Below are 22,231 nucleotides of genomic sequence, written 5' to 3'. Positions count from 1 at the left end.
CCCTCGGCAATGGCTTTGCAAAGCAGTAGGGGCCATCACAAGTGCACAACCCGCCCCAGCTCTACATTCATTCTATGTCCGGACGTGTCTAGGAGTCTTAACATGATATGATGCTTGTTTTAATGAGTTCTATGAAATAAATGTTTATGTTCATGATGACTTACATGCTTGAGTGTATATGGATATTCTCGGTAATACTAGTACATGTTTAAATGTGTATGAACGTTCTTGCAGTAAATTGTATGATTGTTTTAGACCTAGCTCACCCTTGCACTTGTATGTTTGTATGTGTTTGCCTTCCCCCCTTGCGATGATCATCCAATCCTTTGGATGTGAGCAGTAGGTGATGATGTACCACTGGAGCAGGCGTTGGAAACAGAGGAAGATCTAGCCCCTAGTACTTAGTGTTTTTATTAGCTCCTAGTCTAGACTATCTTATTTTGAAAGACTCTTAGCACTTATTCATTATGAACTGTATTTTGGAAAACAATCTTTAGAACCCTTTAATATTTAGCTAGCTTATTATTTTGAACAACTTGGAATCTTGTACTTTGTCCTTCTTTTCGTTTTAATTTCCTCCTTTTTTATGGATGACTGTAACTTATACTTATATTGTCATCTATTACTCTTAACTGCTTTCTATTATTATAATCAATGCATTCTATATATATACATTGCTATATATTTTGGGATGTTACACAATTGATACAGGAGATGTTATGATATTGGGAAAGTATTAAAATTTGAGCTCATAACAATGTTATTTTGGAAAAAATCATAAAAAGTATTTTTTTTATTATAATATTGATATGAAAAAGTATTTTTTTTCATCTGTTAATTTTTTTTTCAGTTTATACTTAAATAAATATTAAAGTTTTGTTTTATCTACAAATTCATGAAAATGGTTCTAAAAGACGAACAAAGAAGGAACGAAACCAGAGTGAAGAGGAAAACAAGGCCGAGATAGAAACCAAAGTCCAAGTGAATAACTCTAACAATGATCTCCATGTTCGACAAAAACTCTGTAATTTGTAATAGCTCAATACTTAGTATGCAACTCATGAACCACAGTAGCATGTAACACAAAAAGATGACATCCATCTAGTAGGAGATAAAACACTAGTCAAAAAATTTAACAAAATTGATTCTTTGACACCAGTGAGAGAATTTACTCCTATTAGACAGTAAGACAGGTGGCAAAGATAACATTTTATTTATGTTAGTTGATGAGACATGTGAGTGCAAATTAGTAATTGTCCTCCTTTTTTAGACAGGTTGTTGGTTGATTTCCGCGAATGCTCATCGTCAAGAGCTTCCTACACTTTCTCCATAGCTTCCTAATGTTTTGTTCACTCTCGCACTCTTTCTCTCTCTTGTTTGACGAAGACTTTCTTGAAGTAGTGTCCTTATCCTGAGATATTTTATCTCTGGGCTTAGGGTTTTGGGCCTTTGTTAAAAGCGTTTGGGCCCGTAGTTTAATATGGTATCAGAGCGGGTTTAATACCCGTTATGCTTTCGTTGCCCAGTTTTCATTATCGTTGCTTCTTGGTTAGTTTCTTGGACTCTTGCTTCTTATTACAATGGATCACATGGATCAATCCACCAATCCTGTCAGCCCTTTCTATCTACATCCTGGGGAGAATCCAGGCCTCGCCCTCATCTCTCAAGTCATAAGTAAGACTAATTACTCTTCTTGGAGTAGAAGCATGAGAAGAGCTCTCCTCTCCAAGAACAAGATCAAGTTTATTAATGGGCCAATCAAGAAATTGCAAAGAAGTGAGGATTTGTTTGATGCATGGAAGAGATGCAACATGATGGTTCTCTCATGGATTATAAAGACACTTTCTTCACAGATTGCAGAAAGTGTGATATATGTTGAAGAAGCCAAAGAATTGTGGGATGAATTGAGGGAAAGATTTTCCAAAGGTGACTATTTTAAAATCTCTGATTTACTTCAAGACATTCATTCAATCAAATAGGGAGAAGGAAGTGTTAGTCAGTTCTTTACAGATTTAAAGATCCTTTGGGAATAATTGGAATCTCTTAGACCCACACCCAGTTGTACATGTGACATCTCTTGCAACTGTGAGCTCTCAAAGATTTCTTTGAAATATAGAGAAATTGAACACGTTATATGCTTCTTAAAAGGGTTGAATGATACCTATAACACTACGAGAACTCAAATATTCTTAATGGATCCACTTCCTAACATCAATCATGTTTTCTCCCTCATCATGCAACAAGAGAGACAAGAAAAATAGGATATTGGCACTGCCAGCCAGAACCAGTCTGCTGAAAAAACAAAAATTTTGGCCAATGTTGCTGACAAAAACAGCTCTTGGAAAACTGACAAGACTTGGAAAAACCAAGGGTGTGGCGCTAGATCACGTGGCCAAGGAAGAGGTAGAGGAAGGAGTCCTAACTATGGAAAACAGTGTTCCTACTACAACAAGATGAATCATACTGTGGATGAGTGTTATTCCAAGCACGGTTATCCACCTTGGTACAAGAAAGTTGACAACAATCAAGACAAAAAGAGTGATTGGAATTCAGCCAATGTCTACAGAGCAATTATGGGCTAGAGAATGTTCACTCCACTTACCAAGGCGGCACCAGTGCTGCCTTCAACTCCTTCACACCAGAACAAATGCAAAAGCTTCTCAAAATGATAGAGAAAGCTGATGAACCTACCCATAAGGTCAATCAGATGCAGAGGAATGACATAGAGGACAAACAAAGTACTCTTTCTTGGATTATTGACATTGGGGCACTGGTCATGTGACCCATGAGAAAAGGAATTTTTTCACCTTCTATAAAATTAAACCCATTACTGTCATACTACCCAATAACTCTGTTATTACTGTTGAACATGCAGGAACTGTCCAATTCTCTAAAGATTTTGTCATTTTTAATGTCCTATATATTCCTGAATTTTCTTTCAATTTAATTTCTGTTCAAAGTCTTATTAAAGACTTAAACTGCAGTCTAACTTTTTCTTGTGAGGTTTTTCAGATAAGGGAGAATTTTACATTGAAGATGATTGGGTGTGTTAACCCTTACAAAGGTCTTTACTACCATCAATCATATTAAAACTCTTTAAACTGTAAACCAACCACATAACAACTTTCAAGGGTTACACAAGCCAATTCCAAACATTCAACATCAATTAAATTGCAACAACATGAATAACAGACTTTGTTGTAAGTTGAGGTCGAACTAAAAGTCAATTTTTTCTACTGCATACATAGAGAGAGGGGTGCATACTAGTTCAGAAACGTTCTTCCAGAAATGGGAGCTAAGCTTTACAGTAAGATATGCTATTTGAAGACCCAAATCTTGTTCCTTCGTTATCCCTTTCCCTATTTCATCGCTATTGTGCTTTCTCTTTTCTCCATTTCTCCCCTTCATTTTTTCTTCACCAAAACCCTCGTTACAAACAACACGATTTTCTTCTGTTTTAACTCCAACGATCACTCTATTTCCACCCTTCTTTCTTCCCCCATAAGCACTCATCCGGAACGACACCATTTTTGGTCGTTTCAACTTCAACCCTCTTCCCTTTTCCCCACCAATCCCTTCATCTGAAATGACACGATTTCCTTGCGTGTTAACACCATCTCTATTCTCCCTGTTTCTCTCCTTCCTTCGTCTATGACACCCTTCATCCGAAGGGTTCCGTTATTTTGACACCCAATTTTTGACACACATTTGACATTGCCAGGTGTCAACATCCAATTGGGTAGTTTGTGTTATTTATTTTTTTTAAATTTTGGCCTGCAAAATGAAAAGGGTTTCAGACAATTTGGGTTCCAATTCTACCCTTGGCATGTTTCATTAGTTTTGTGTGACAGATTTCGTTCCCTCTCACATTTGCTCCTCTGCCTTCGTCCTCTTCCTTGCGGCCCGCGATTCTACCGGCGTTTTCGTGCTCTCCAGAGCCGTTTTGTTGCATATATCGTTGTCTCAGTTTTGCTGAAATGGCAAGTTCCGGAATGGACCTTCGTTTCACCAAGGTTCGTGTCATCACCCTAGGTGAGCATCACATCCAACCCTAGACTCACACTTATACCAAAAACAAGTCAAGTTGTCTTAAAAAACACCCAAAATCACCCGTGGTCCCCCACGTTACCACAGGTGGTTCCTTCAGTACAACATGATGTCCAAAATGGGAATATAACTCGTGTAATCGATTACAAGCCTATTGTAATCGATTACAATAGTGTTTTATGTGGCAGATTTCACTGAACTTCACTAAGGTTTATGTCATCACCCTGGGTGGACCCCTCCTACATCATGGGGTTTCCCAAGCATCACATCCAACCCTAGACTCACACTTATACCAAAAACAAGTCAAGTTGTCTTAGAAAACACCCAAAATCACCCGTGATCCCCCACATTACCACAGGTGGTTCCTTCAGTGCAACAGGATGTCCAAAACAGAAAAAAGGCTCGTGTAAACGATTACCAACCTCTTATAAACGATTACAAGGGTCTTTTTTGCTGCACAGATTACAGTACTTGGCCTTAATTGCTATGGAACTTTCATACATTGCACATACAAAAACTTGGACATCAATCATCAATCATCAATCAACAATCATTTCTATATTGCACATAAGCAATCTTGAAATCAATCATCTTATTGCAATAACAATTTGTACAATGTCTTCAAAAATATAAAACAATCTTATTCCAATAAGAAGTTGTACAATGTCTTCATATATATAAAACGAAAAGTACACTGACTTCATATAAAAAGTACACTGTCATGACAACTATCCTATCAAAACAAACTAAACTACACTACATTTTTACACTAGACAACTATCCTACAACAATCCATAGACCTCTAGCGCATCCAGTAGTCTTATGTTCTCGTTGTCCAGGATCCATTCACGTACATATCGCTTTCTGATTGCAAGCAATTCCTCCTGAAATGAAAATATTGTACTTGTTATATCAACCAAATCATCAAAAAATAATGCAAATATTGTACTTGTCATATTCTCCCAATCAAAAAATAATGAAAAGATTGTTATTACTAACCAAAGAAATGCAACTAAATAAAAGACCAAAACTTTAACTTACCTTTGGGATTCCAAAAGTCATTGCAACTTCACAAAAAATGAAAACTTGAAAGAGACCAAAAAATTAATGGTGGATAACGCCAAAGAGAACAATGAGAGGGGGGAACGAAATGATACAGAAAGAGAACCCACATAATGCGAGAAGGGGACGAAATGACAAAACACACACAACGCCAAAGCCATCCAAAAAGGGGATAGAGGAAATAGAGCTTACCTTGCAAAAGATAGCTTTTTTTGGGTCGAGATGAGACGAACGGTGTAACGGAAAAACCAAAGGATTAGAGAGATGAAGCAACCGGGAATGGAAAGAGTGATGGAAGACAAGAAGCTTCAGAAACAAAGTGAAAGAGAAGAAAAAGGAACCGCCAAACGAGATTTCATATCCTCAGAATTCTTATTCTACTCTCGTCAGTTTTTAAAAAACTCATTTTCATTTAAAAGAAAAAAAGCCAATAAAAATTTGACACCTGGCCGGTTGTGTCAAAAAATAGTGTTAAAAGAAACATTTTCGTCATCCGAAACTTCGTGATTTACTTGCATTTTAACTTCAACCATCTTCTCCTTTCTCCTTTCTCTCTTTCTTCCTCCACCAAACCCCTCCTTTCTTTCTCTCTATCTTCCTCCTCCAAACCCCTCATTCAAAACGACACACTTTTCTTTCGTTTCAGCTTCACCAACTTTCACATCTGTGCCTTTCACTTTCTTATTGCTTGGCTCGTTGTTGAACCTGGGAGATTGTCGAAGAGATGAAAACCCAACGTCCGCATTGTTAAGCCTCGGAGATACTCTCGACCCGACTGTGCAGTCATTGGATTTATTTACGAAAACGGCAGCAGATTTGGGGTTTGAGAGTGGTGCGGTCTAGTTCGGGGAGGAACCTCGGTGACCTTCGTGGGGTGAAGAATTGACTGTGTACAAAAGAGTTTTTCTCTGGCATTTTCACGAACACTTGAAGGTGTCGCTTCTGCAGTGAACAAAAATTAGACTCTCCCTTTTAGAATTCAAACTCGAATTGAATTGAGAGCCTCGTGAACGCATTAACCAACACCCTTTTGGGCTTTTCTTCATGCACCAAAAAACAATTCTTATCCAGCCGCCGTGAACGCAATGATCTGTCACAAATCCTTCTCTCCGGTGCTCCAGATGCGTCGGAATGTTCTCAAACAAGCCAACGAATTGGGATGAAAATGCATGATGAGGGGTGTTTCTTCATGCATCCCACCAAATTACTACCTTCATCTCATCACAGGATTCTGAAAATTTTGATCCGGAACAGGGATGGATTAACTGTCTTTCGAAAAAGAAATTTCAGGACTGATCTAGTGTGTTGTGGAAAGTAAAATCCAGTTTGATAGAATTAAGTAACAGCCTAGCCTGCCAAAACTTTTTTTAACTTCTTAAATTATTTTTAAAATGTTTATCCATATTTAAAGCATATTTAATCATATAAATATTATTAAAAAAATTAATTAATGTTTTCAATAATCAAATAATTAAAGTAATATTATATTTACATATCATATCATTCTATTATAATTAATAATGGTTTAAACTACAACACTAATATATTTATATTCTTAAAATAATATAACAAAATATTAACTTTTAATTTATATTTTAATTTAAAAAAAAAAAAAAAAAAAAAAAAAAAACGGGTTTGTTGAACCATCCACGGCTAATTTGACGGGGACCATGTAAGATTTTGCCGAATTGAAGTCACATATCTAAAGTGCATCCTCAGTATATTTTTAACAACTGTACGGAGGGAAAGTAATCGACATTTCTTTATTTTCAACATTTTGACAATTTAAAACCATCTAAAACTAAAAGTTTGAATCTCTGAAGATACCCCACCCACCATTCATCTACGATTTGGTTAAAGGGGTGTAATGATTCAATGAGGACATCCACACACAGCACTTGGTCGGTTTGTACTTCCAAGCCTTTCACATCTCTTTTTCATGTTTGCATGGATGTTTTAATTTCAGTAAATAGCAGTCTAAACACAGCTTTACAAAATAAGAACTAAATTTAACCGTTACATCTCAGTTTAAAATACTCCATTCAAACACTACAAAAGTGACAAGGTGAACAAAAATGACAGTTCCACCAAAAAATGGCCATTGTTGTGAGAAACAATGCCCAGGTAAGACAAAAACAAAAAGACTTCAAAGCAGACGATAAAACATCTTGGTAGGTATATATTCTATGTGATTGGCATCCAAAAATTTCCATCAGCTTCTTTACCACTATGCTGAGACTCAATTTGAGCAACTTCGTCCAGGGCCAGTCCTGAATTGCTTATGTGGAGTATGATGAACACATCTTATATGTTGTCCGTATAATTTAAAGAGGACCTTGCATTGGCATAATATGAACCATTGATTTCCATGAAATCTCCATGACTCAATTGAGATTAGATTACACTTACTTTAGATTCCAACATTCGTCCCAAAATTAGCCTAGCCCATCCACAACTTCAGCACTTTATCCTTACCACCAGAGGCTACCTTCTCTCCATCGGGACTCCAATCAACAGAAAAAACCTTTACCGCAAGAAAATAAATTTAGGTCAGCAACTATAACGAAAAAGTATTTAGCAAAATAATGCCAAAAAATTTGGCATGTTAAAAGACATACTTCATCAGAATGGCCTGGAAGATCTTGTTTCAACTTCCGAGTCCGAATATCCCAAACCTGGAAAACCAAACATGGTCAAGGTTCCACTTTTGCAAATGAAAATTTATCCGTTGTGATGTACAAATCAAACTAAAAAAATTCGTGATACAAAATCCTTTATTAATAGAAACAGAAAACCATGCTTACCTTAAGTGTGGAATCTCTGCTGCCACTTAGAAGAAGTCTACTGTCTGCAGACCAGCTGTACAATAATAACTTGGTTAGGGTTCTAAATGAAATATCTTTGGCTTCAAGTAAGAAGGAATCACGTAATTGTACCTGATCTGGTAAACAGGCCCGACATGGCCCCGAAAGGCAGCAACAAATTTCCCTGTGGTGCCATTCCATAACTTCACAGATTTATCAAAAGAAGCACTTGCCACCCATTGCCCATCAGGTGAAAAATAGACATGGTTCACAAGCTGTCAGCAAACAAGCTTAACTTAATCATTAAACCTTAAAGATGTTACATGTATAACAATACAATCAATTTCAACCAGCAACTAATAACAAGAAATGGACATCAGCAAATATTTAACATAATTTGGTGACAGCAGTCCGCAGGACAACCTGCTGTGACTAGAGTTTAGACCTGAGACATTGGCCAAGAAAAGGATATCAGATTTATTAGAACCTTTTTTCCAAATTTTAGATTACAAAGATACAGTCATATATCATAATATTCTTTCAAAAGGCAGTAGGCACTCAATAACGCTTATATAAACCGAAGTCGCATTGCCCTTTGATGATAATTTTGGTTTATTCTCATTTCCATAATTTGAATGTTAAGAAAAATAAAGAAAAGTTGTACCTGCTGATGACCTGTCATGCGAGTTTTGGGGTGCTTGCTGACAAAAGGTTCCCAAAGGAACATAGTAAAATCATCAGATCCAGAGACCAATCTCTCAGGGGCATTGCCTCTCATTGCTTGATACCTTTCCAGAGCAACCTATATTCATCAGTGGCATAAGCTGGTATTAGTAAATGTATATCAGAGATGGAAGAAGTTCCCAGAGGAAGGAATCTGTAATAGTTAAAACCTGAGAAATGTGAGGCAAAGATAAATTTAACATTTAATAGATTGAAAGCATCAACTACTCTAACAATAGCTATGAATGAAAATGGATAACTAAAAGAAAAGAATGGAAGGATTAATTATTTTAACCCAAAGTTCCAAAACATTAATTAACAGAAATAAGAAAAATGTAATATGAAAAACAATAAATCTTGACAAACTAAGAACAACACAAATCACCTTATGGACGGCATAAAGCAGAACACAAGAGCTATAAACTCTAAAGCATACAAAATTACAAACTTCGACAAACATTAAGCTGGTCACTAAAATATTCTTAATTATTAACAATAATTTCCAAGTTCAAATAACATTTTTATAACAACAATCAAGCCTAATCCCGTTATATGGGATTGGATACAGAATAAAACAATGCCATTGAGCAATATCAAAAATTGTTTTTCTGGCATAAGCAAGAATATAAACAATGAAGCAATCTATAATTAAACAAACCTGACAAGTCTGAGTTTGGGCTAACCAATCTGACCAGCCAATGCAGTTGGGTCTAGTAACTAAAATCCTACGTTCAGAGGGCCAACAATACCATTAAAAGTAAAAGGTTACCTTCTTCATTTCCTCTGGAGATGAATATTGTTTTCCAGTATGATCAAAAGCTCCTGTGCGAAGAACATACTCGGTGCTTAATGCCAAAGAATTAACCCAATGCCCATGTCCCTAAAATTAATTCCAAAATATTAGAAAAAGTATTGGAAAGGAAAGACAGTTTAATGACAGAAAATACATGTAGCTGATTCAAAAATTAAGAATAGAAAGAACATCATCTTATCAGTGATAGACTTTCGTCATTCCATGAGAGTTTCTTTTTGCTTTAGAATACCTCTTAAAGTATTTTTTTGCTTTCTCACAGCCACCGTGTCGGATAGGTTCCTAGGTTTGAAACCTAACTATCAACGCTCACAGTAACCCAAAAGAATAGTGAATGAATAAATTTCTTTTATCAATGGTAATAGAATTTGTAAACAAAGGATAGTTGAGAGCATAACCTCCCTAGTATCAAAACATAACCTCTCTCACAGAACTGTAGCCGTAGTCGCCTATCAACAACTCAATAGTCAAAAACATAATCCTAACAATAGACTCTAACTTTATTTATACTAATTATTTCCCGCCCATCTTGTGCTAAATCTTTCCTTAGAATATTTTCTAAATAAAATATTTCCCTAGAATATCGTTCTAAATATTTCCATAGAATATCGCTCTAAATACACTAAATATTTCCTGCCTATCCTAACTGCTACAACAATTAGGATAGTAACTCTTCAATAGGTCGGCTCAGGTTCCTCACTGCTTCTAACCGTTCGGCTCGAGCTCTCACCGCCTTCGGCCGTTCAACTAGACTCCTCACCACCTTCCACCGTTCGGCTTGACCTCTCCCCGCCTTCCACCGTTCAGCTTGACTCCTCACCGCCTTCCACTATTCGGCTTGACCTCTCCCCGCCTTCCACCGTTCGGGTTCTACTTTCTTCCCCAATACCATTCGGCTCATTTCTTCTTCCTTCTATCTTATCCCCATTACAACCTATTACCTTATATCCTATCATTACACCCCGCTCCAGAACAACCTTGTCCTCAAGGTTGGAATCGTGAAATTTAATCTCCCAACTCCTCTTTATCATTGTGTAATCATATGAAGGGAATCCTCTAGTAATTGCCCTCCAAATCAGGTTTGGAGGCTTGGGTGGTGGCAATTCCTCCTCCAATGACTTCCATTCTTCTTGGATTCTATTAGCTTCCAGCATTCTAGTCACCTCTTTTCCAGAATCATAAGCCCTGACATAACGGTCTTCGATGTCCTCCAATGCTTCACGCCGCTCTCTTCCTTCTGCCAGTGTATCAAAAACTGAAAGCCCCCTTCTTTGTTCACTGGCCCACCCCCTCACAGAATCCATTGTTCTCTTCAGGGCATTGATTCTTCCATCTGCCCTTCCTTCCAAAGCCTCCTTTCTTCCTTCCTTCACGCTTCCCTCCCCACAATCTAGCACTCCTTTCCTAAGGATATCTGGTAGCCCTCTCTCTTTTGGATCCGGCAATACTAGCCCATTCAATTCCGTGAGTTTACTCACGTTAGGTTTCAATCGTCCTCTCACGTTCGAATCCAGCTTTCGTCCGTTCAGTTCCAACAGTTCTCTCACGCTCGGTTCCAGTTGTCCTCTCACGTTTGGCTCCGTCAATCCTCTACCTTTCGGTTCCAGCAGTCCTTCCCCGTTCGAAGCTTGGACGTATTCTTCCACGGTCCCCGACTGCTTACCGGCCACCACCCCTTCAAAGGTTGTACCCCTGTTTCTTCCTCTGAATCGGATCACCATCGCCTCCTTTAAACCTACCCATGAACGGTTCCTGGCCTTCTCCCTCCAAAATTTGAACCAGTATCCGGCACTTCTCTCCATGTTGATGTAGGCTAGACGAACCTTTTCTTCCTCAGACACCCCGTGTAGTTCAAAAAGTTTTTCAGCTCTATTGATCCAATTCAAAGATCACTCCCTTCAAAAATGGGTAACTCTACCCTTTTCCTCCAATTTGGTTGCTTATCCTAGCGTCCACCATCTTTCTCACCCTCCTTTTCCTCTGGTCGGTCCCCCCTTTTCCCGTTGACAGACCCATGGCTTTCATCCGAATTTCGATCTAGTTGTAGGGCTTGCCCTCCCATCATCCTCATCAATTCTTGTAAATCTTTGCGGATTGCCGTCGTCTCAGCCCCCAGGGACAGCTCCATGTTCTCCAGTCTCAGCCCTATGCTCTCCAATTTCCCGTCGACTGCATTCATTCTTCCCTCCATGATGTCATTCACTCCTCTCAATCAGTATTCGACAATTTCTTGATTACTTCTTGATCCCTTCTTGATCCAGCAGTCCTCTTGCCTCCTTCTATTCTAGTTGATAGAGGCTTGGCTTGGCAGGTCAGACCAATTGTTAGGTTCTTGGGTTTGAAACCTAACTATCAACGCTCACACTAACCCAAAAGAATAGTAAATGAATGAATTTCTTATATTAATGGTAAAAGAATTATGTAAACAAAGGATAGTTGGGAGCATAACCTCCCTAGTATGGGGCATAACCTCCCTCACAGGACTGTAGCTGCAGCCGCTTATCAACAACTCGGTAATCAAAAGCATAACCCTAACAATAGAATCTAGCTTTATTTATACTAATTATTTCCCACCCATCTTGTGCTAAATCTTTCCCTAGAATATTTTCTAAATAAAATATTTCCCTAGAATATATTTCCCTAGAATATCGCTTTAAATATTTCCCTAGAATATTACCCTAGAATATCGCTCTAAATATTTCCCTAGAATATCACTCTAAATACACTAAATATTTCCCGCCTATCCTTACTGCTACAACAGTTAGGATAGTAACTCTTCAACCGGTCGGCTCAGGTTCCTCGCTGCTTCTTACTGTTCGGCTCGAGCTCTCACAGCCTTCAACCATTCGGCTCAACTCCTCACCGCCTTCTACCGTTCAGCTTGACTCCACCGCCTTCCACTGTTCGGCTTGACCTCTTCCCGCCTTCCACCGTTCGGGGTTCTACTTACTTCCCCAATACCATTCGGCTCATTTCTTCTTCCTTCTATCCTATCAGTGTTAGTTATGCATTTTTCCTCTTCAGCTGCTGCTATACCCTTTAATCACTTTTAACAAGTTTGACTTATGATACATATGTTCTAACTTGAGGAGGTGTATTAAAGATTTTATTTGAAAAGATGAAACATCATGAATATTAATTGTTACTTTGACAGAGAGAAAGTCATGTTTAGGAAATATCTATTAGCTTTGTCATCATTTACTTTGTCAGCTTCAGCAACCAACTGAGTTTCATTTTACTAAGTCTCTCAAGGGGTCTTTGTGTTGGTGACATTTGTAACAAGTTTGCCTCATGTGATACATATGCTTTGGCTTGGGGGAAGTGTTAGAGATATGATTTGATTACACTAAATAGAAAGATATGATATGATTTGGTAGGGAAATATCTTACCAAATATTTTCTATTATTAGATATTGATTGTGTTCCTTATTATTGCATATCTTCTGTATTATTAATAAGAATACTCATATGTAAAATACATGGAATTCATTATATTCCTTCTTGGTTTCTCTCTTCTCAACATGGTAATAGAGCGTATCATCCTTGTGACCTGATTTGTCACTAATCCTTTCAATAATTGTATAACAAATTTACATAACATTGGTTCAAAATAAAACATTGAAATCCTTCAAGATTGAAATAGAGAAATACCAATAGGTAGCTACATCTGATGAGAAGATATTATCAAAAAAGTAAATGAAGAAAAAAGTTACACCAGATCCGAAACAGGGGTCATGCATAACAAAAACCATGTTAAAAAATAAACATGCAGATGAAAAGTTCAACTGAAAAGGGATGAGGCTCACCTTAAGTTCACGGATTAGTTTCCCTTGTGTGGTTTCCCAGACTTTGATAGTACAATCCTGAGAACTGTAATAAAACAACACAGATAGGCTCCAAGCAGTAAATAGAATTACAGAATGATAATTAAGACATTAACTTAACCAAAACAAGGGAAAAGCCAACTACAGGCATCAGTAAACACTAGGATCAGTTCAGTTAAAGTACAGAAAATAAAATCTCTTGAGATAAAAACGTGAGTTAAAATCATAAAATGAGAATTGAACCAAAATGAATTTATATTTCCAGTCTGACAAGGGGGATGCAGGAGTACGTAAACTATGACAATGAGCACAAATAAAAATCTCGACTAAACTTCACAGAAACTGGGAGGAAGTAAAGAGAGGGAAAATACCCAGTATAAATCACACCATCTCCACCCCATTTTACACATGTTATTGCAAGTGTGTGGCCACTAAGGCACATAACACATTTCTTTAAAGAAACATCCCATATACGAGCATCCCCATCTTTGCTGGCACTTACAAAGCGACGGCATGGAGCATTCAGGTGGATGGGTTCCCAAGAGATACCAGTAATCCATTTCTTGTGACCCTATATTTAAGAATAATTTGAATTATATTATCAAAGAAACAACATATGGAATTCATGACACAAAAACCCTTCTACTAATATCTGTTATAAAAGTAAATAGTGAACAAACCAAAATAATAGTTGAAATATGAAGCTAATAATAAATAAATGACAATTCATATAAAACATCTCCAGAATAGAGCAGGATGTTCTTTTATTTATTTTTGGAATTAGGGCAAGGAAGAGGGGGGGAAGCTGTGTAACCAGAGTTGTGTAATTCTTATATTATAGCTAAATAAATGCTGCCCCTGCAGCCACTGCTCCATTGCTCACTACTGTTTTCAATATGTACTTCACTACGACAATGGACTATTCAATGTTCAAAGCATCAAGTTTCTTTTTTTGAATCTTCAAATAGTGGAAGTTTGCAATGCTATCACTTAAGATTTAAGACTAATAAGAAATATTCTAGAGGGCTTAATAATCCCTCTCATGATCTTCTATTTATAATGAAAAACACAAGAGTACATGGAATACCAAGAGTCTGCAATAGACTACTAGGTACAGAACTAGGTAAAACCATTAAACTTCTGCAGACTAGCCTAAATGATAATACCTATATGTAATAATTCCAACACTCCCCCTTAAGCTGGAGCATACAAATTGTATGTACCAAGCTTGGAACAAATAAACTCAATCCGAGGTCCCCTCAATGACTTAGTCAACACATCTACGAGTCGGTCATTTGATCCAACAAACTCGGTACATATTTCTTTTGACAATAACTTTTCCCGAACAAAATGACAATCAATCTCTATATGTTTAGTTCTCTCATGAAATACTGGATTTGATGCAATGTGAAGTGCAGCTTGGTTATCACAATACATCTTCATACTCTGAATGTCACAGAAGTTAAGCTCTTGAAGGAACTGCTTCACCCATATAAGTTCACATGTTAGTGATGTCATTGCCCTATATTCAGCTTCAGCTTTTGAACGAACCACTACATTTTGTTTCTTACTTTTCCATGAGATAATATTTCCTCCAAGGAAAACACAATATCTAGTAGTAGATCGTCTATCAATAGGAAAACCTGCCCAATCGGCATCACAATATCCTGATACCTGAAGGCTTCCTTTCTCTTCATATAACAACCCTTGCCCGGGTGCCTTCTTTAAATACCTTAGGATTCGAATGATAGCATTCCAATGGCCAACACATGGAGCTTGCATGAACTGACTAACCACTCCAACAGCAAAAGATAGATTCGGCCTTGTAATAGTGAGATAGATTAGTTTTCCAACAAGTCTCCTATATCTCTCCAGGTTGGAAAATAACTCTCCGGGTTGTAATAGATTAGTTTGGGTCCATAGGACTGTCAACCGGTCTACAATCAATCATGCCTGTTTCTTGCAAAATATCCAGGGCATACTTCCTTTGGGAGATTACAACTCCATCTTTTGACTGAGCTACTTCAATGCCTAAGAAGTATTTGAGGCCTCCAAGATCTTTGGTTTGGAAATGTCTACACAAGTACTCCTTTAGTTGAGATATTCCAGCAGTAGCAGTATCATTTCCTGTAATAACTATATCATCAACATATACGATCAAGTAAACACATTTCCCGAGACATGAATGATAATAAAAGACTGAATTATCTGCTTCACTGCATTTTAACCCAAATTTTTGAACAATTAAGCTGAACTTCCCAAACCAAGCACGTGGAGATTGCTTGAGCCCATATAGAGATCGGTTCAATTTACAAACCATACCAGACTCCCCCTGAGCAACAAACCCAGGAGGTTGCTCCATATAAACCTCTTCCTCAAGATCACCATGGAGAAAGGNANTTTTGANATCCAACTGATGAAGTGGCCAATGACGAATGGCTGCCATGGCGAAGAACAAGCGAATGGTAGTCATCTTGGCCACGGGAGAAAAGGTGTCACAATAATCAAGACCATAAACCTGAGTGTACCCTTTTGCAACCAGCCGGGCTTTGAGCCGATCAATGTCACCATTAGGGCCGACTTTAATTGCATATACCAATCGACAACCAACAACCTTTTTGCTTGGGGGAAGTGGCACAAGCTCCCAAGTATTACTGTGGTCAAGAGCCTGCATTTCGTCAATCATGGCTTGTTGCCATCCAGGATGATCAAGTGCTTCTTTCACATTTTTAGGTATAAGTACATGGGATACTGAGGATAAAAGGGAATAAAAGGAGGGCGACACTCTGTGATAGCTAAGAAAATTATAAATGGGATGAGGATTTCGAGTGGAACGAGTACCTTTTCTAAGAGCAATGGGCCAACCATAATCAGCTTCACCAGGAGGCGTGATAGGAGATGGAGACGGAGAAGAATCTGAAGAAGGAGATCCACCATTGTCTAGGAGAGGACTGCTCACGGGAGTACTGTGTCGGGAGATATCAATATGTGGAGAGGAAGGTTCGAGAGGACTTTGAGCATGACTTGAATTGATAGGGACATTGGAGACATTGGACTCAACCACTGGAAGAGGAAGGACCTGTTGGAGGATAGAGAGAAGAAAGGTGTCTGTTCAAAGAATGTGACATTGGCAGACATGTAGTACTTCCGAGTTTCAGGGGAGTAACACCGATACCCTTTTTGAAGCCGAGAATAGCCCAAAAAGACACACTTGATTGCACGAGCAGAGAGTTTGTCTAACCCTGGAGACATGTCGTGAACAAAACACACAACCAAAAACGCGAGGAGGGGTGTGAAAGAGAGGATCATTGGGAAAAAGAATGGAGAAAGGGACTTTATTATTGAGAGAGGAGGATGGCATCCTATTAATAAGAAAACATGCAGTTAAGATGGCATCCCCCAGTGATGAACAGGAATATGGGCACCAAGTAAAAGGGTACGAGCAGTTTCAACCAAGTGTCTATTTTTTCTTTCGGCTATACCATTTTGCTAGGGTGTATGAGGACAAGTGGACTGATGCAAAATACCATGGGAGCTAAGGATTGCACAAAAAGAGGATGAGAAATACTCTTTAGCATTATCACTTCTTAAGATTATAATCACTTGACCAAATTGGTTCTTGATTTCATTCAAAAATGAGGTGAAAATGGGTAACAATTCAGAGCGATCTTTCATTAGATAAACCCAAGTACATCGAGAATACTCATCAATAAATGTAACAAAATACCGAAAACCAAAAGAAGAGACGCGACTAGGTCCCCAAACATTAGAGTGAATGATAGAAAATCTAGAAGTACACATTGATTGAGACCTTTTAGGAAAGACAGATCTAACATGTTTTCCTAGTTGACAAGACTCACATTCTAAAGTCTGAAGACCACTAAGTTCAGGACACGTCTTTTTTAACTTTGACAAGTGGGGATGGCCAAACCGATCATGTAACACTTTAGGAGAAAGAGCTACAACACGGGATACAGATCCAAAATGGTATAAACCTCCAGCTTCATATCCTTCTCCAATCTGTTTCCCCGAGCCACGCTCTTGTATAACAAAAGATTTTGAATCAAAGGTTATTGAACAATGTAACATTTTGGTTAACTGACTTAAGGAAATTAAATTGAATGGACAGTTAGGGACAAAAAGAACAGATTTCAGAGTGAGAGAGGGAGACAGGGAGACTTGACCGACTCCCTTTGAACAAGTTTTGGAGCCATTTGCAAGGGTAATAAAATGGGGTTTTTCTTGAAGGAATGAGGTATTACCAGAGATGTGATCAGAAGTACCCGAATCAATTACCCATGAATTGGGACCTCCCATGGATTGAGAAATGCAGGCGGTGGACGTAATTGGGAACTGAGATGATTGCGCCAAGTTGTTAGACTTTAATCACAGATACTCTTGATACTCTTCCTCGGTGAACTTGGAGTTGGAAGTGGGAGTGTCAGCCTTAGAGATATTGGCTGTTTTTGAAGGGAAGCCATGCAAGGAGTAACAGTTTTCTTGGGTGTGACCCACCCTCTTACAATAAGTGCACTGTGGACGTCCCCGACCTCCACGTGCTCCTCCTCTAGTGCCACGTCCTCCTCTTCCTCATGTGGGAACCATGGCAGATGGTTCCAGTGTTTCATGAGCTTCCTGAGATTGAGGCACTGGAACACGAAGAAGACGTGTGGTCAAGGCTTCCAAGGAAGGGACTTCATGGCTTGTTAGGAGTTGATCTCTGATGTGATTCAAATCTGGATGCAATGCACGGAGGATCATCACCATGTAATACTTGTCAAGCTTCTTCTTGATTTCTTCTGGAGATTCCACTTCCAAGAACATTCTCAACTCTTCTACAGCTGCTTGAGCTTCGGTCATGAAGGAGACCATATCATGGTCTTGCATTTTGAGACTTGCAAGCTTATTTGCCGTATCATATAGACGTTGAATATCATTAACATAAATGCTTTGAGCCTTCTTCCAAAACGAGTGACATGTTTTGAAGGCTCTAAGAGATATCAAAAGACGTGGCTCCACAGACTGCCACAATAGGGCACACAGCTGATAATCTGCTTGTTTCCATTGTTCAGCTTTTTCAGAAGGTACTTGGCTTCCATCCTGTTCAAGGTGGTCATAATGGCCTTGACCGAGAAACCACATTTCCACAGCTGCAGACCAAGACAAATAATTTTTTCCATTTAGTTTTTCCGAAGTGATCGAAGGACTTCCTGAGAGGGAAAGAACACTTCCAGACGCCATTCTGGATAAAAAATAGGAGACGGAGGGCGCGACAGTGAAGAACTTGAAAAAGCAATTGTGACAAACCAAATCACCCTCGGTTTTCTTCAAGGGGAGCTTCGAGACTTCACGGCAACCAGGTTTTGAGGGTCAGAATAGAGAGAGGAGACCCAAGCGAGTGCTATGGAGGTGTCGCGGCGACTTTCCGGTGAGCAGAGGGTGGCGCGTGGACGGCACGCGCCTGTTCGCAACGCACAAAGAAGCTGCGCAATCCGGCAAACCCACTGGTGGGGTTGGCTGTCGCTCAAGGAGGCGGTCCAGATCCAGTGGTCGCCGGTCGGAACTGTGACGACGGTCGGCGGCGGACAGCGGCGGACGACGGCGAACAACAGCGCACGGCAGCGGACAGATGTGAGATGGCGAACAACCAAGTTAAGAACTTCAAACTCAAACTGCACTTGACAGCTGCAAATAGTCGTGAGACAGTCGCGGACAATGGCAAATGGCACCGGACATATGCGAACAGCAGTGCTGGTGGACAACCAGGACGGAAACCAAAGCAGGTGATACCAACTTAAGATTTAAGACTGATAAGAAATATTCTAGAGGGCTTAATGATCCCTCTCATGATCTTCTATTTATAATGAAAAACACAAGAGTACATGGAACACCAAGAGTCTGCAATAGACTACTAGGTACAGAACTAGGTAAAACCATTAAACTTATGCAGACTAGCCTAAATGATAATACCTATATGTAATGATTCCAACACTATCAATAAACTTAAATGAAAAAAAAATTAAGAAAATAGTAAACAAACTTTATAATAGATGTTTGTATTTGTGATTAAATATCTTACAGTTAGTGGATTGCCTAATGACTTTCCAGTTTGAGGGTCCCAACAAATAAGTTCTCCAGCCTTGCTCCCACTTACAAGGTACTTTCCATCCGGTGACCATGCAATACAAAGTACCCAGTTCTTGTGCCCTGCATAAAATGTAAACAGTTATAATGCATATATGACTCGTTAAAATTGCCAAAACATTATGAAACTATAGAAATTGATATTAATCTAAGGAAGGATAAAGAATAGCTCCTTACAGCAGAGTAGATCATTGTAATTCGCCCAATACTATAATTTCCAGCCTTCAAAGTCCCTATCCTTCCCTCTTATTATTTTCTCATTCCTTTGCAATAACCCCCACCCTCCCACTATTCTTTGCCAGCTTAGAATTCCATTATAATCCAGATTTAATAGCATGAACATTCCCCTTAGCAGTAACACACTGTTTCTCAATCAAGAACCTTCAACTAATTCTAACTCCTTTTACCATTTAGTTAAATTGATCATTTTTATTCTTGTACTTAATTAGAAAGATACCAAGAACAACTTAACATTTTTAATGTCAAACCTTTGCAAGTGTACAATGGTGTCTGAGTGGTCAAGTCCCAAAATCGAACACTGGTATCACCAGAACCACTAGCCAATTGTTGTCCATCGGGACTGAAGGCAACACTAAGTACAGCTTCAGCATGACCTAAAAATACAGACAACCACAACAATATGAATTCCAGAAAATACGAAAATAACACAAACTTGTGCAACGATCTTCAACATCCAAACCAAACTGCTCTCTCACAGTTTAGCAAGCACAATACAACATTGTGCCACTACGAATGGAAAAATACACAATATGTCTCACATACCAGAAATAGTTGCGGAACAGCGATTCACAGGACGAATACGGAAAATAGCTTGAGGTTGACAAACTATAGGCAAAGCCTTCTCCACCGAGACTGGAATAGTGTTAAAGTAACATTGCAAAGGAAAAGGAAAACATCATTACAAGTGCGTAATTCTTTGCATCAATTCTTTAGGAAAATTAGGATTTTTTTTTTCTCCTCAAAATGTGTTAAAAGCAAGTAAACCGGTGAATTTACAACGAATTAAGAAAGAAAGAAAAAACTAATTTATTGTAAACAAACATGACAAACCTTTGTTTTTCTGCAAGTATGTTTCAAGTGGTGCAATGAGCTCCTCATCTGAAATATAAAAAGCATACGGCAACTTCTCTTCCTAAAATGAAAGCATAGATAATCACTCAATGTTATAAATAATAAACAAAAATGTAAAATAGAATTTGAGAAGGATAAAGGGGCTTGCTTACATTGCTTAGAAGCTTATTAACAATCTGATTGAGTTGTTGAGGGCCAGCATTCTGAGGCAGGTACATAGGAGAGCCCAAAGGAGTTCCCTCTGGGTCTGTCAAAAGGCACATCACGTTGTTGATTATCTCCCTCTTCTCCACCATAGTCTCTGTCTCTACTTCCATTTTTCAATCACGGATTTTCCTTCTCTTATGCTGAGATTCTCTTATCGATGATGCTTCTTACTCTTCCACTTGGGGTTCTATTTGGTTCTATCTTCGTTGCCGAAACTAATAAAAGTAGTGAAATAAAGTCACATTGGCACAAACCCTAAATTACGCAGGACCCAGGATCCATTATACACAGACCTATGAAACATAGGCACACACAGACTTCCCATATTTATGTTTTTTTTTTCTTTGTTAAATATCATCATTTTAAATTTTAAATTTTAAAATTTAGTACATAAGTGAGAAACTAATTTATTCTTTTTACTCAATCTAAAACCAAATAACGTGATCTTTTTTTCTTAATTTCACTGTAAATTAATGCTTAACTATAATATATCTTGAATGCAAAAATTGCTATGACTAGATCTTCTTACAGGACACTCACAGACCTTTCTAATTTATAAAATCACTCACTTCTCTTCAAAGTTGAAATAGCATCAAAGAATAACTTTAGTAACGGTCTTCACACACAAACATATATGGCCCTATTACTAAACTATTACCAAAAAACAACAACAATAACAAAAAATCACATGCAGTGAAAAGACAAATGAGATAAACATGATGAAAGAGCAAGCAGTACACTTTAATAACAAGTCATGGCATAACCCTTGAGAATTTTGGGGGCACACAGCATATATTTGCCTCTACACATACAACAAATTTTGTGGTTTAATTTTGTGAAAGAATTCTTGTAGTTATCTCTATGTAACGGAAAAATGTTTCTAATATCGCAATGACTGTGTGTCACGTGATTAAACAAATAAGAAGTGAGATGAATGTTTGCTTAAAAATATGAGGGAACATTAGTTTCAACTGAGAATACCTTAGAAGAAGAGAGCAATTTTTCAAAGGAATTGTAACTGAAGAACCTCTGCAACAGCAGCTTATCACAACGAAGCTAAGCTGACACAATGAACGCAGCTATGCAGTTCGGCGACGGCGGCGGCGGAGTGAAAATGAAGGCACAGAGTTGGAAGAATATTTCTAGGTTTCTATGTGGAATAATATTAACGGCAGAATTTCAGCTGTTTTATATTTTGTTTATATCTTGTTTTAATATTGCTAATATATTTGCTCTTTTTTTTAACATTTATGATAATTGGTTTGTTTTAAATCCATATGTTTAAAAAAATATTTTTCTTTGTGAAACATTTATTGAAAACTAAGAATAAACTAGAGATATTTTTATTTTTTTTTTGGTTTTTTAAAGTCATAAGTGTTTATCATCGTTTTTATTATTTAGTCTTTAACTTCATCAATAATGATAATTTTGAAACACCAAACAGTACTAAAAATTTTAAAGATAACAAAAGTAAATATTTTAAATTTTATGAGAATGAAACTTATATATATTAATAC

At 38.0% G+C, this 22,231-nt stretch overlaps 2 protein-coding genes across 4 annotated transcripts; both read right to left on the bottom strand.

The window, feature by feature from the left end:
- Positions 1 to 3,216: 3,216 nt before the first annotated feature.
- Positions 3,217 to 6,506, bottom strand: LOC111241504. The gene is given in 6 exon segments (XM_022780085.1): positions 3,217 to 3,659; positions 3,820 to 4,028; positions 4,834 to 4,931; positions 5,089 to 5,114; positions 5,705 to 5,954; positions 5,956 to 6,506. Coding segments are annotated over 6 exon segments (1,095 nt in total). The 5' UTR covers positions 6,025 to 6,506.
- LOC106772602 (notchless protein homolog) lies at positions 4,622 to 21,894 on the bottom strand. 3 transcript variants are annotated; one of them, XM_014659130.2, is made up of 15 exons: positions 21,696 to 21,894; positions 20,660 to 20,929; positions 20,487 to 20,568; positions 20,199 to 20,288; positions 19,904 to 20,029; positions 19,351 to 19,478; positions 13,643 to 13,842; positions 13,254 to 13,317; positions 9,406 to 9,516; positions 8,578 to 8,715; positions 8,046 to 8,188; positions 7,914 to 7,968; positions 7,728 to 7,784; positions 7,519 to 7,633; positions 4,622 to 4,931 (listed from the first exon to the last, which is right to left on the bottom strand). In XM_014659130.2, exons 2-14 carry the CDS (start codon positions 20,822 to 20,824, stop codon positions 7,550 to 7,552), a joined length of 1,443 nt encoding a protein of 480 aa, XP_014514616.1. In that variant the 5' UTR covers positions 20,825 to 20,929; positions 21,696 to 21,894; the 3' UTR covers positions 4,622 to 4,931; positions 7,519 to 7,549. The 3 variants fall into 3 exon arrangements, with proteins under 3 accessions (XP_014514616.1, XP_014514607.1, XP_014514598.1); XM_014659121.2 differs by lacking the exon at positions 4,622 to 4,931 and adding an exon at positions 6,813 to 7,444; XM_014659112.2 differs by lacking the exon at positions 4,622 to 4,931 and having other exon boundaries at positions 6,813 to 7,633.
- Between the last annotated feature and the right edge of the window lie 337 nt (positions 21,895 to 22,231).

This window comes from Vigna radiata, chromosome 1, assembly GCF_000741045.1.
Source record: "Vigna radiata var. radiata cultivar VC1973A chromosome 1, Vradiata_ver6, whole genome shotgun sequence".
In the NCBI taxonomy this organism is placed as follows: domain Eukaryota; kingdom Viridiplantae; phylum Streptophyta; class Magnoliopsida; order Fabales; family Fabaceae; genus Vigna; species Vigna radiata.
The sequence above is the reverse complement of the archived record's forward strand: the minus strand, read 5'-3'. Positions and strand labels throughout refer to the sequence as shown.